The sequence below is a fragment of the Melopsittacus undulatus genome, chromosome 16 (genome assembly GCF_012275295.1).
Source record: "Melopsittacus undulatus isolate bMelUnd1 chromosome 16, bMelUnd1.mat.Z, whole genome shotgun sequence".
NCBI classification, from domain to species: Eukaryota; Metazoa; Chordata; class Aves; order Psittaciformes; family Psittaculidae; genus Melopsittacus; species Melopsittacus undulatus.
In genome coordinates this window covers 1,022,700-1,036,966 of record NC_047542.1, presented here as the reverse complement: position 1 = coordinate 1,036,966, position 14,267 = coordinate 1,022,700, and the positions used below count along the sequence as shown (strand labels likewise).

The window sequence follows — 14,267 nt, the reverse complement described above, 5'->3', positions numbered from 1 at the left end:
CCTGGTGGGGCTGAGCTTGTGCCAGCAGAGCCTTTAGCAATCCCTGGCCATGAGACCCATGCCCACGGCCAAGCCATGGCCCAAGAAGCAGTTTTCACTGTGATGGGTGAATGCCGTCTATGGCAGCACCCTGGGGAGCAGCCAGGCTGCAGCTGTGCCAGCCCCAAATGCACATCAGCCTGGGGAAGGGGGTGTTGGGGGTCGTGGAGCTGAGATGGGGGGTGTAGAGCTGGGGGGTCCCCATCTGCTCCTGTGAAGCAGCAGAGCTGCCTTCCCTTGAGGGCTGCACACAGAAGGCGACACTTGTGTTGTGTTTGGCTCCGGGTGCTATGGGAGATGCCAGGGAGATGCTGAGGAGCTGCAGAAGCAGGAGCTGCAAAGGCTGCAAGGAAGGGAGCACCACTGGGTGCCACAGGGCCCTGGGACCTCTGCGGCACAAGGGGAGCCACAGGCAGACATTGATCCCTCTATGGAAGGAGCCTTGCACAGCCCCATCCTGCACCTCTCCCTGCACTGCAAGGCGTTGCTGTGTGCTCGCAGGGGATGGGGAAGAAGGAAAGCAGCCAGGCAGCGAGATGGGCCGATGCCTTCACCCTGAGCTGAGAGGCAGGCATGGAGGACGGGCAGGCCTTGTGTTTACTGCTCCAGAGAAGAGACCTTCCTCCCGAAAACAAAACCTTTTGTGTGCACAGGCAGCCGTGGGGCAGGTCTGTTTTTATACAGGAAGCTGGGAAGCAGAGGGCTGGGGCTGCTTTCACTTCGAGGTGAGTTCTGCAGTTCAGGGCGGTGTTTGGAGATGGAGGAGGTTGGGTTTGCTCAGAGCTGCTGAGCAGGGCAGCAGTGTGCAGGGCTCCATCCCCTCCTGCCGCTGCCTTGGCCTGAGCCAGTATCCCCTGTTCCCTGCACAGAGCTTTGCCCAACAGGAGCAGTGCCCCTGTCAGAGGCCAAATCCCCCTCCCATGCACCACACATGGGGGAGCCCACGGCCACCACATGGGGCTAAAGCTGGGCTAATCCTGCCAACCTCTTGCAATGGCACCAGAAACAGGCGCTCCAACCCTTGCTTTCAGCTGGAACTGCAGGAAACAGGAGTCCTCAAGCTTGCTGCCATGGCTCTTGCCATGTCCATCAAGACAGGGGAGCGGGTGCCTTGGTACCTGCTCCCATGGTCCCAGGTTTCCTCCGAACCCACTGGCAAGCCCTGCTCCTTGCAGCCAGGCACCAGCTGGACACCTGCTCACAAGGGTGAGGATAGGTTCCACCCTGGACAAGCTCTTGGGATGCTCTGTACCACTTAAGCAAACTCACCGGCTCCTCTCCATCCACCCCTTGGTATGAGACAGAGAGGGACCAGGATGCTCTCACTGCTTGATGGTGTTGGTCTAATGGGTCTCAGGGCAGCAAATCCTTTAGCCATTGCAGTCCACAGACACCTTCAGGGCTGGGGTGTGGGTCTGGGTGTTTGTGCTGGCTCCATCACAGCCTTGGCGCTCTCCCTGTCTCCCTTTGTGACAGCTGCATGAAGGGATGCTCCCCATCAGACCCCTGCCCTTGCAGGAGCCATTCCTGCCCAGCCGATCCCTCCTCCCTGGCATCCTGCAGCGCGGCGCTGGGCGAGCCCAGGCGGGCCTTCCTGCAGGACCAGCCCAGACTTGAGCGTCAGGCCCTGCACAGGCAGCAGTAACCGGCAGCAGTGAGTGTGCCAAATTGACACCGGTGCGCGCCAGGCTCGCGGGGACCGGCTGTGGACCACACCGGACATGTCCACCAGGACAGGTACCGCTCCTGCTCCCTGCTCCCCTCCCTCTCCTCCGGGATGCGTGCGGTGGGGGAAGCAGCGTGGACCCTCCTGCGCTGTGGCATGGTGAGGGCAAAACCCCATCGCAGGGCTATGGGACAGGCAGTGCAGAGCAGGCAGCCTCTGTGCGTGGCTGTGCCAGAAGCAGAGCCTGGCATCGCTGTGCCTGTGCAGGGGGATGTGGAGCTGGGGATCCCCAGCAGGATGAGGCACGGGTGAGCACTGGGAGCTGCTTCGTGGCTACTTCTTGGTTCTGTGAATGTGGCATCCTGGCAGCACCGGGCACCTTTGCTGTCAGCCTGGTGGGATGCCAGGGTGGGAGCAGAGCCCCATAGGGCTCTGCAGGCTTTGGTGATGGGGTGGGTTTGGGGCCGTCCGGCTGCTGCCCCAGTGCTACTGGCGGTGCAGGGCAGGCTCTCTGCAGGCTGCTGCCAGCTCTCCCCAGCGGGTGCCTCTGGCCCCAGCCAGGGAATGGGGACTGCGGATCCTGCTCGTCTCCAGGGCAGCACCCCCGCCCCGGGGGGCAGAGCAGGTCTGCCCGGCTCTGCCGGCTCTGAGTCACCGCAGCAGCGAGGGAGGGGAGCGCAGGCAGCACCCGACTCATCCCTGCGGCTCCCGGACATCCCAGAGCCCGGCACAAGGGGGATGGCTCCCGCTGCCTGCCTGCCGTTCTCTGCCAGATGGGAAGAGCTCCAAGGTTGGAAAGCCCAGGGCAAGAGGCACTGGCAGGGCTCCACGTGGAAGTGATTAAACACTTGTGAGGGGTTGAAGGAAGAGCATCCCAGTGCTCTAGGGTTTAGGTTTGGTGAGCAGCAGCGTGTGAACCTTGTAAAGAGAGAGGTCTCAGCGGCACCTGCATCCTGCGCGGGCTCTGCTCCAGGACCAGCCTGTTCCCCTTGTTCCTCCCTCGCAGCCCCAGGTGGTGCTCAGCACCTCAGAAGTGGCAGAGAGGAGAAATCGCGGCCTTGGGCAATTCACAGCAATGGTCTGCATGAAGAGAGACAGGGCCCAGGGTGGTGATGCTGCTGGGCCAAGGCAGAACGGGAGCCCCAGAGCTGCTCTGAGCCCAATCCCAGTGGCATCAGTGCCCTACATGATGAGGCCCTTGGGCACCTCATTGTGGCATGGTGTCAGTTCAGAGACAAGGTGTCCTGGCCAGGGAGGGATGGCAGAGCTGTCACAGGGACAGCAGGGCTGCACACTGGGACATGGGCATGGGCTCCTGTGCACGGTGACAGCACTGCTCGTGGCACAGTGCCTGCCTGGGCAGCAGGCTGAGTCCCTCAGGAAGCAGCAGCATCCCTGCCTGCATGCTCTGCCCTTACCCAGCCTTGGCAGCACTGTCAGCACACACAGACACTTGGGTGCTGCAGGAATGCACTCTGCTGCCCACCCTGCACATCCTTGCTCCTGATGGTGCTTCCCAGGCAGTGGGAGGCCTGTGACAGGCCTCAGTGAGAACAAGCCCTGTGCCACCATCTTCATGCCCAGAGCACCTGGAGTAAAGTCCAGTGCATGGAGTGCAAAGGCACATTGGGGGTGGACTTTGCTCTGGTCTGAGGTTGGCACTGCCAGGAGGACTGCCTGGAACCTTTTGCCACTACGCTGCGTCTGCTGTCCCTCAGCATGAGCAAGACCCAACACCACAGTGATGGGCGCACTGCCAGAGGTCCCCTTTCCCATCTCTGCTGCAGGCTGGATGATTCCACGGGGGTCTGGGACAAGGACAACCTCCCGGCCTGAGGTTCTCCCCTTTCCAGGAGGCAGTGGCTTGGCTGCAGAGCTCATGGCCGGCTGCGGGTCCCCCATCCCCCTGCTCCTTGCAGTAGCCTTTGCTGCCTTATGGAGAATGTGATGACTCGGCAGCCCCTGAGTTTCCAGGCCTGGTTCCAGCTGCTGGGTGGAGAAACCTTCTGCAGTTGTTTTTGGGTCTGGCACAGACGGAGGCTTCACTGTCAGGGGGACCAAAGGGGAGATCTGGCATCCCCCATTGGAGGTGAGCTCCCTGTGTACCCATACCTGTGGTGACACAGTGTCACTGGGGTGCCCATGGGGAGGGCAGTGCCAGCACATAATGATCAGCTTCTTCTGTCCAGTCTGGGAGGTGGCTGAGCCGTGTGGCGCCAGGGATGGGGCCTGGGTTTGGCTCCCACCAGCACTTTGGGCTGTTTCCACTGCAGGCACAGCTCAAACACCCTGAGCTCAGGGAGCACAGCGGGGCTGATATGGACACATCCCCATGGCCAGGGTGCCAGCAGCATGCGGAGGCTGGGAAAGCTGCTGGGACACTTGTGGCTCTGTGCTCAGAGGTCAGTCCCATAGTGATGGGCAGCAGGCAGAGGTGTCCTCCAGCCCACTCTCATGCAGGAGTGCGGGGACAGCACGCTGGTGGGCTCAGCCTGCTCCCCATCTGGGGTTGGAGATGGATCCTAAACCTGGACCCTTGTGTGCCCCTCTCTTCTCAATTACATGCAAGGGCTGGGGCCTTCCTATGTCTTTACCTAGGCACTGGGGTGCTCTCTCACAGGTCCCACCTTGACAAACCTCTGAGGTTTTGTAGGAGGGGATCTGCTGTCCTGGGGCCAGCTGGGGCTTGCGTCCACGCTGACGGCTCTGTGGCTTACAGCAACAAGCAGAGCCTGAATAGCCTGCTTATTGCTGGTGGCTGTGCTGGCTACTGGGACAGAGTCCCATGGCCACACAGGCTGCCCTGGCTTCCGGGATAGATGCATCACTGAACCTCTTCCAGCACTGTCCCAGATCTCCAGCGCTGATGTGAAGCCAATGGCATCTCTGCCCTGAATCAGAGCTGGCACCCTGCCATGCACTGCACAGTGCAGGCCCCTCAGGGGGCACAGCCTGCTCCGTCCTCGGCTATACCGCACACAGCAGCTCCTGTACCACCCAGGACCCGGCTCTGAGCCAGCCAACCCCTCCCGTGGGCAAAGCCCGGTCCAGGCCGTGGGATGTGCGCTTCCCCAGCTCCCATCTGCCCACCCCTGTGCCGCGGGCATCGCACCCATCGGCACCCGTTGCGCACAGAAGCAAGGCTCCGCGTCCAGGCTGCTCCAGCATCCCCAGCGCATCGCCAGAGCCTGCGCTCCGCCCCTGCTGCCGTCGCTGGGGGCTGGTTGGGGCACTCCCATCCCGCTCGGAGCCGCCATCTGCCCTGTCCGGTCTCCTCCCCTCTCGGCACCGACTCCCGCAGCTCAGCGGAGCCCCTGCTGATGGCCACAGCGGGCTCCGGTCCTGCGGACCCGCAGCCGCAGGCAGAGCCCCCGCGCCGAGCCCCCCGGCAGGAGCTGTGGGGCCGCAGCACCGGGACAGCTTCGGAGCCACCGCACAGGGACACGGACCCAAACGGACCATAGCAAATGCCCACAGCGAGGGGCACACGCACCCCCCGAGCCTCCCCCTGCCCCGCACCCCAGGACCGCCCGCGGGGCTGATGCGCATCGCGGGCCCCATCCTGGCACCCGCAGTCGGGAAGCATGCGGGGGTGCAGCCCCTCGCTGCATGGGACAAGGGGCTGGCTGGTGACAGCCACCGCTAAGAACCTACACCCCCCAACCCCCCAACTTGTCACCCCTCTCCTCTGCAGCCACCCCAGTCCCAATGAGGCCACCGCTGCTGCCGCTGCTTGTCCTGTGGGTGCCACGGCTCCTGGGAACCCTGGCAGAGGTAAGCTCCTCTCTCTTCAATCCCCCACTTGTCCATGCAGGCTCCTGGCTCCGAGCTCACTGGTGGCAGGGGTTTGCATAGTCCTACCCCGCTGAGGAATGACGGCATCTTCCTGGGCTGCTGCTCCGGCTCTGCAGCTGAACCAAATTAGCAACGTTTGCAATTAGGAGCTGGCTCTTTCCTCCACTTCCCCCTCCATCGCCGTGCCCAGAGCCTGGGATGGGAGCGTGTTACTGCTGCCATGGCTGCACAGCTCCTCACCCCAGGAATTGGCTGGCTGCTGTTCCCAGGGGTCCTCCCTTCGCCCTCCTCAGCACCATGGTCGGTGGGGGAGCCAGCAGGGAGTCAGCCAGCAGAGCCAAGGGGGAAAGAACTAAGGATGATCTCTCCTCTGGGGCTTGCTGTGGGATAGGGAGTGGGCAGAGATATTCCCTTTAATGTGGAGGGAGCTGGACGCAACCTAAAGCAGGGCACACCCTGCTGCAAGGAGACTGTGGGGTGTGCTCAGCACCCACTGTGCTGTGAAGGGTGCTGGATGCTGTGGAGCTCTCAGGCCAGGCCCTCACTCTGCAGCATGGGGGGATGGCAGGCTGAGGTTTGGGGTCCCTCCATCCTCCCCATGACCGTGGGAAGGAGTTGGTGCCTGTCGAGGGAATGAGCTTGCCAGGGCCTGTCTGGAGCTCCCTCCTTCCCCCTGTGCACTGCTGTTTCACTGGGGTGCCTTCCCCTGTGGGCATGGCCCCATCTTGGTTTCTGCAGTGCCAGGACCCATGCAAAAGGCCAGGGCAGCCCTCAAGCCACGTCTGTGATGTGAGCAGTGGCCTGGGCTCGCCTGGGAAAAGGTGTCACAGCCCCCAGAGGGTCGCAGATGCTGTGGTGGGATGGGACCCTGCACCTCTCCCACCTCATCCCATCCCTCTCACTTGACACCTGCAATCCCCAGGGCGAGGGATGCAACCGGACAGCGCGGGCAGGGCTGGAGGAGCAGGCTGCACGCGGTGATGGAGGTAAGTCAAAGCAAAGGGGTTCTCAGGCTCAAGAGGGTGGCCTTGGTGCAGCGAGATGGGTGCTGGGCCAGGACTCTTGGAGCTAAGAGCAGCTTTGTAAATGCTTTAGCCTAACTGCAGGCTGCAGATCCTGGCCTGAGAAAGGGAAGGACTCAGCCCCATTCTTCTCCAGCAACCAACCTTATAGGGAGCAGTGTGAGAGACGGACAAAGCTCGCTCCTTCCCGGGGAGCATTAACTGGGCTCAGCTCCTGCACTGAGCCCCTGCCTGGGCAGGATCGTACCCCATGGCTGTGCTGAGCTGGCCGGGGAGCAGCACGGCTGCATGGCACTGGCCCTGCTACTGCAGGATCCCAGAGGATCCGCAGGCACCGTGGGGTGTACCTGGATGTGGCTGCCTGTGATGTGGTTAGTAGGGTTATCTATGAGCAGTGTGGTGATGCAGGGCCTCGGGGCTCAGGGATGCCTCTGGCCCATTGCAGAGATGAGCACATCTGTGCTGCAGAGGTGAAGGTGATGGGAGGTAGGCAGTGCAATCTATTGGGAAGCCAAGAGGAGCAGACAAACATGGGTGGAGAACTCGTCCCTTCTTGAGGGAAGAGAGATGAAACAGGGATAACACATCGTGCAGGGCACAACCCTTCTGGCTGTCTGCAGCTGTGCCCTGTGCTCAGTGAGCCGCTGCAACTGCATCCGTGACCCAACCCCATGGACACCCAGCTCCATTCACATAGCCATTCCTGAGCAGGCTGTTCCTATATCTGCGTTTGGGCTGCTCAGGGATGGCACTGGGGCTTTTCCCAGGGAGAAAAGATGTGCCCCGATTCCACTCATGGGCTGAGTGAAGCTCTGGAATGGCAGCAGGCTCCATCGCAGGGAACACCAGTTGTGTGTAGCTCCAAACCTGTCCAGCTTTGTGGGAAGGCCACACACAACACTGGAGCAGTCCCAGAGGTGCCCTGCCCCTGGGGCTCACCCCACACTGCTCCTCTTTGGCTGTATAAAGGCAGCCCCAGGCAGCCCTCCGGGGTAATAACTGTGCTTGTCTAAAGCTTTTGCTGTGCCAGATCTCATGTGAGCCTGTTACAACATGTTCCACATCACACATCTCAGGTGCTAATTATTACACAAATGTCTTATTAGCACTAGAGCTGTTGTGGTGTTTCCCAAAGGCTGACTGCAATAGGGAGCCCTTCATCCACAGCATGGCTGGGCTGGCGAACGTACCCAGTCTGCACTGGGACACGTTGCCAGCTTGCTCCTGACAGACAGGCTCTGTCTGGCTCCTGTTTGTGGAGGTGGTTCCAGAGCAGCTCTAAAGGCAAGGATTCAATAGCAGAGCTGGCCAGGGACCCACCAATTAGGCCAAGCCCTTGTAGGCCACTTCCTTGTCTCCAGATGCTCTCCCATCTGGATGCCACAGCACCAGCCCTGTGGCCGCAGCGTGCGTGCTGCAGCAAGGCTGAGGCAGGGACACATCTCGGCAAGGGGGTGCAAATCTGACCCCACTTTTCTTCCACGCATGCAGTGTCCTGCTCTTTCCGTGTCATTCGTGCACTGGGCAGGACAGTGGGGGCTCTGTCCTGGATTGCTCCAGAGCAGCCTTTATGCTGTCCTCTGCCACAGCCCGTGCAGAGATGGTTGCAGGGAGCGTGTTTCTGATATAAACCAGGGCTCTCTGGACAAACCATGTGATGGCCTGAAGCCTTCTGGACTTCCTCCAAAGGAGGAGATGCTCTATGCTTAGGAGCATCTCTTCCACGTCGTGCCTTTGACCCCAGTCCATGGGGGGTTCTGAACCTTCTCGTGTTTTCCAAAGGCCACTCAGAGCCCTTGGGGTTAGGGGGCCTGATGGAAGTGGGGCAGTGCCTTGTGTCAGGGTGTGGGCTGGGGAGCCTGGTCCTGCAGCCTGGCCACCCAGCAGCACCACAGCTCCCTGCTGAGGGGTTTGGCTTTGTCCCTGCAGGGACCCTCCTGAACGTCAGCGTGAGTGACCAGAGCCGCTCAGACTCCATCCTTGTATCCTGGGATGAGCCGGAGGCAGGTGCCCAGAGATACTGGCTCTCCCTGTCCCTACCGGGCTCAGGTGCACCACTGCAGAATGGATCTGCTGGACCCAACATCACCAGCTTCTGGTTCCATGGGCTGACCCCTGGCACACGCTACGAGGTCGGGGTGACAGCCACGCTTGCCTGTATGGAGACAACCAGCCAGACAGTCACAGCACAGACCAGTAAGGGGCTCCCCAGGGAATGCAGGGTCCAAAGGGTTTCAATGCTCCTACCAGTGGATTGGAGGGTGTTGGGCTTTTCTTCACTTTCACAAGGCTTAGGGCACTTCCCTGGTCCCCAGAGCACCAAGGGTCATTCCCTCATCCGTGTGGAAGGAGGGTTGCATCCCTGCAGGGTTTATACTGAATCTTCTGGAATAATATGGCTGAAGCTGGATCAACTGATGATGGAGACTGCAGGGAGCTGAGGGGTAGAAAACGTGATGCTGGAGGTGCAGAAAGAGCTACAAGGAAAGAGCATCTGTTCCGTGATTTTTGGCACAACTCTCAGTTACTGGTTACCTTACCAAGCCTTGCTCTGCACCGTCCCTGGCTGATGCCAAGGACTGAGGTCAGGAGGCAAGGCTGGTGAGTCCATGGCTCAGGTGAGGGGCCTTGAGTAAATCAGTGCAGGTGAAGGCAGAAAACCTACAAAAGGAGAGCTAATGTTAGAGCAGCTCCTGATGCGGATTGCAGAGAGCTGAGGGGTGGAGAATGTCATGCATAGAGCTCCTTAAAGCTCCTCCAGCTCCAACCCCTGCCACGGGCAGGGACACCTTCCACTGGAGCAGCTGCTCCAAGCCCCTGTGTCCAACCTGGCCTTGAGCACTGCCAGGGATGGGGCAGCCACAGCTTCTCTGGGCACCCTGTGCCAGCGCCTCAGCACCCTCACAGGGAACAGCTTCTGCCTAAGAGCTCAGCTCAGTCTCCCCTCGGGCAGGTTCAAGCCATTCCCCTTGGCCTGTCCCTCCAGGCCCTTGTCCCCAGCCCCTCTCCAGCTTTCCTGTAGGCGATGGGGCTGTGCTTGGGGCACTGTCAGGTCAGCCACCACCAAAACAGCCAGCACCAATGCACTGTGTCCAATGCAGGTCCTTCACCTGTCCGCAACCTGAGCCTGAGCAGCGGTGGGAGCCCTGCCCTGCTGCTCGCCTCCTGGGCACATGGCCATGGGCATCGGGATGGGTACCACCTCGCCCTGTACCACAGTGACTCCCAGACGCTGGTGAGGAATGCGTCCATCTCACCCAACGCCTCCACGTTCCTGTTTGACGGGTTGCTGCCTGGCAGTGAGTATGCCTTGAAGGTCAGCACCCTGGCTGGATCCAACCAGGCGAGCACCAGCATCCACCACTGGACAGGTAGGGAGTTACAGGTGCACCTGCCAAGAGGGAAGAGGTGGGAGATAGGGATTGGCAGGAGAGGTGCAGGGCAGATTCCAGCGGTGCTGAGCTGTCAGAGAGGTCTCCAGGCTTGGGAGAAGGGGTTTGTGCAGGATGGGCAGCTCTTCACATCCTTGCTGTGAGCCCAGCGTGCAGGACCTGCAGCCTGGTCCTGTGTGCTCCATGTCCCCATGAGAGAAGGGCAGTGTGGGCATCCTGGCACAAGGTGATGGGAGCTGCAGAAATGTGTTATCCAGGCGAGCACCAGCTCTGCAGCCTGGAGGAGGGAGGCAGCAAGGAGGGACCCCAGGAGGGACATAGTTCAGGTTGGAAAGGACCTTAAGCTCATCCGGTTCCAACCCTCCTGCCATGGGCAGGGACACCTCACACTAAACGATGGCACCCAAGGCTCTGTCCAACCTGGCCTTGAACACTGCCAGGGATGGAGCATTCACAACCTCCCTGGGCAACCCATTCCAGTGCCTCAGCACCCTCACAGGAAAGGATTTCTTCCTTAGATGCAATCTAAACCTCTGCCCTGCCAGCCCCATAGAGAGCAGCCATGGGCATAGGAGACCCTGGGGAGAGAGGAGGGTCCCAGAGGCTCTGTGCTGAACCTCCTGTGTTTCCCCTCAGCTCCCTCCATCCCCATGCAGCTGAGGCTCAGCCCGGCCTCCAGCACCAGCCTCATGGCCTCCTGGATGGGTGCTGTGGGGGCCGCATGGCTGCACCTCACACTCCACAACCTCCCCACCCCAACGGTGACCACGACCCTGTCTGCCAGGAGGGGCCTCACCAGCTACACCTTCCAGCACCTCCAGCCTGGCACCCAGTACTGGCTGGGGCTCAGCGTCACGGCTGGGCCCTACACTGTGCCAGGGCCCAATGCCACTGCATGGACATGTGAGTGTGATGCCCTGGAGTGGGGGAGGACATCGGTGATGGTTCTCGTTGGGATGCACTGGGATCAACCTGTGGGCTCCCCCTGAGGAGGAGGATGGAAGGGCAGCAGTTGGTGTTTGGTGCAGCTTGGCCTCAGGGCTCTTCAAGGCCAGCAGGGAAAATAGGGCTAAGGGGATAGCAGTTCAGCTGGTTGGAACTGGAGCTTTCTGGTTTGCTGTGCCCATAGCGCTGTAAACAGCACTGTCCCTGGGCTTGCTCTCCCACATGTTCCCAGGAGAACATGGAGAAGGCCAACAAAGCCTCCTGGATAGAGCAAGCTCCCGCTGAATGCCAGGGAAGCATTGGCCCTCTCCAGTGAGGAGCAGCACGTTATGGAGGTGCCAAGCTGCAGGCTCAGAGCCGTGGTGCCGGGGGCAGTGATGCTGGTCCATGACAAGGCTCCAGCTCTTCCCTGCTCTCCAGCCGGTCTGCGGAGCTGGAGCCTGCCCGGTGCTAATGCACCCGGGTCGGGTTCTGCTCTGAAGTGTCTCTGACTCAGTCCCATGGCTGGGACCTGCCAGACCCAGCGATGCTCCCAGTGCCAGATGCATGAGCCAGGGGCACTGAGCCAGGAGGCCGGTCCTGGCCGGCTCCCGGGAATGTCGGCGTGCTCGTGGCAATGGAGACGAGGGGGAGTTTGAGGAATTTCCCAGCAGGGCTGCCAGCTTTGTCTGCAGCAGGAGTGGCTGTGCGAGGGAGCAGAGCTCCAGAAGGATGTGTCCATGTGGATGTACCCCTAGGAATGAGGAAGCAGGGGATGCGGCTTCGGGGTGTGCGTGGGGTCCGGAGCACCCCATAATCCTGACGCTGTTCCCTTCCAGACCCGCTGAGCCCTGGCAACGTGACCCTGAGCAGTGCTGGGGAGCAGGGCTCCCTGCAGGCTCGCTGGAGCACCCCAGCCGGAGAGGGGGACTTCTACCTGGTGACACTGCGGGAGGGAGAGGACGGGGCTCCGGCAAGGAACATCTCCGTCAGCGGGGACAGCAGTCATGTCACCTTCCATGGGCTGAGCCCCGGGAAGCAGTACTCTGTCCAGGTGACAGTGGTGGCTGGGCCGTACCGGGCATCAGCGCGCAGCGCAGCAGCCTGGACACGTAAGCAGAAAACCTGAGTGTCCTTTGAGGCCATTTCTGCTGCCTGATGGAGACGGGGAGGTTGAGGAGGGGCAGAGCTGGGGCTGGGCAGGGCAGTGGTACCTGCTCCCAAGAGCGGGTTGTGGGTCAGGGCAGCAGAACCTGCAGCCCGCTCCCTCCTGGGGTCTTGCGGAGCCACACTTGGTGCTGCCGCGGAGCTGCCGTGCCAGGAAGGAAGGGATGGAGCTTAAACTGTGGGGAGGCACTCACCCAGTCCCTGGTGCTGGGGGCAGTGGAAGGCTCTCCCTGCAGCCCTGGCTGCCTGTGTTCGGTGGGGGGGACCACTGGGAGCAACTGATGCACAGCCCCATGGTGTGATCCCATCCCTGTTCTCTGCAGAGCCACTACCACCATCTGGTGTGAGCCTGTCCAGCCAGGAGAGCCCTCACAGCTTGCTAGCCAGCTGGGAGGAGGCAATGGGAGAGGGTTATGTGCTGGCCCTCAGCACCATGGAGGGCTCTATGAAGAACAGCTCGCGGCTCAGAGGTGCCACCAACTTCACCTACGAGGGTCTGAGCCCTGGGACTCTCTACACCTTTGAGGTCAGCACTGTGGCTGGCCCCTACACATCCTCACCCCAGCGCATCACCAACTGGACATGTGAGTGCCGCAGCCCTCACCGCAGCCAGCCCCGGGATCCCCAGTACATCTTGCCCTTCCTGTGATGTTGTGCCTCAGGGATGTGCTAGCGTGGGTCTTCTGCAGCTCCATGCAATAAAAGGGTGAAAGGCTCAGGAAGGAAGCAGAGGAGGATGTGTCTGACCCTGCTCTGTATCCCAGTCACCCAGCTCAAGGGTCAGCAGAGCCCAGTGCCCTCCTCCTCCTCCCTTGGGCTGCCCCCCTGTGCCGCTGCCTTGAACCACCTCTCCACCTTGCCCAGACCATCCCACCCAGCACCAGAGCACCAAAGCAGCTCTCCCCTGCCGTGCCAGTCTGAGCTCTGTGCTGTCCCAGTCCCTGCCAGGCTGATGGCGTGGCAGCAGCCAAAGTTTGGCTGTGGCTTTTGCCAGGGCAGGGTCTCCTGCACATCTGGGGTTGCACATCTGGCTGGTGACCCCAGCTGGTGCTGACCCTAGGCCTTTCCTTTCCTAGATCCTTTGCCGCTGCAGCAGCTGAGCCTCAGCAACCAGGGCCACAGCACCTCCCTGCAAGCCTCCTGGAGAGCAGCTCCCACCGGCAGCACCGGCTACACAGGCACCCTCCGGGAAAGCAGGTCCCAGGAGCGGGTCCGGAGCATGGAGCTGGGGAAGGAGTGGACAAATGTCACCTTTGAGGACCTGGTCCCCGGGCGACAGTACACACTGGAGATGGCTGCTATGGCCGGACCTTACAGATCCTCTGTGCGATCAGCCACAGACTGGACATGTGAGTGATGCCCCTGCTTCAATCCTGCTGCAGAATGCATCCAACGAGAGCAGGAAGCTCATGGCATGGAAGCAAGGCAGAGTGCGGTCCGTGTATAGGGGGGCTGAGATGCACAGGCATGCAAAGAGCAGGAGAAGCAGAGCCACATGTAGTCAGGTTGGAATTGGAAGGGTCTTCAGTGCAGGAGGGAAGCAGGGAAGGTGGGGACCTGCTCCCATGTCTGTGCAGAGCAGAAGCCTGAGCTGCTCTGGGGTTTGGTGTGTGCCAGGGCTAATTCTGACCTGAGCCCAGTGGAGGTGCCGAGGGCAAGCTCATGAGGTCCCTGCTCCACACCACAACTGCTCCTCACTGCCTTGGGTGTCTCTTCTCTCCCAGACCCCCTGGCTCCGGCCGGTGTGACCCTCGCCAACACTCGACGCCCGCTGGGGCTCTCTGCCTTCTGGGACAAGGCTGCTGGCGATGTGGACCGGTTCCACCTGCAGCTCTACAGCAAGAGCCTTCCAACACAGAGGAACATCACAGTGGGGCCAGGCACCCACAATTTCACCTTCCTGGGGCTGTCCCCTGGCGTTCAGTACTTCCTGAAGGTGACCAGCCTCGCTGGCCCCTACAGATCCTCCTCGCACTTCGCCACTGAGTGGACATGTGAGTGACAAGTGTCCCCAGCCTCTTGCAGGGATGGGGCATCCTGGCACTGCCTGCAAACCCCATGGTGGCATGGATGTGTGTGCATGGAGAGAGGGCTTGGGTGAGACCTGCATGCTTCCTGCTGCTGGGAATCGGAGCGGATGGCATGAGTTAGGTGCTGTGGGATTGCTTCTGGGCGCCCAAAGACCTTCTTCCCCAGCTCAGGCTTTCCCTACCCAAGCACAACCTTCTGCCTAGAACCCTTGTGATCTCCTGGGGCTGGTGG

The 14,267-nt window shown here is 61.2% G+C and overlaps 1 protein-coding gene across 5 annotated transcripts in view; it reads left to right on the top strand.

The window, feature by feature from the left end:
* Positions 1-1,658: 1,658 nt before the first annotated feature.
* The window catches only part of LOC101876977 (receptor-type tyrosine-protein phosphatase V-like), a 35,101-nt gene continuing 22,492 nt past the window's right edge, over positions 1,659-14,267 (top strand). For 3 of the 5 annotated variants that reach the window (XR_004081453.2, XM_031054774.2, XM_031054772.2), the window contains exons 1-10: positions 3,626-3,794; positions 5,400-5,479; positions 6,423-6,486; positions 8,452-8,718; positions 9,624-9,893; positions 10,551-10,817; positions 11,678-11,950; positions 12,329-12,589; positions 13,082-13,354; positions 13,730-13,999. Coding sequence is in view for 4 of the 5 variants with exons in the window: in XM_031054774.2 (XP_030910634.2) it covers positions 3,641-3,794; positions 5,400-5,479; positions 6,423-6,486; positions 8,452-8,718; positions 9,624-9,893; positions 10,551-10,817; positions 11,678-11,950; positions 12,329-12,589; positions 13,082-13,354; positions 13,730-13,999 (2,179 nt within the window). In the remaining variant the exon portion in view is untranslated. Of the gene's footprint in view, positions 1,777-3,625; positions 3,795-5,399; positions 5,480-6,422; positions 6,487-8,451; positions 8,719-9,623; positions 9,894-10,550; positions 10,818-11,677; positions 11,951-12,328; positions 12,590-13,081; positions 13,355-13,729; positions 14,000-14,267 lie in introns of those variants that run through there. The other 2 variants (XM_013130608.3, XM_031054773.2) reach the window with 2 other exon arrangements.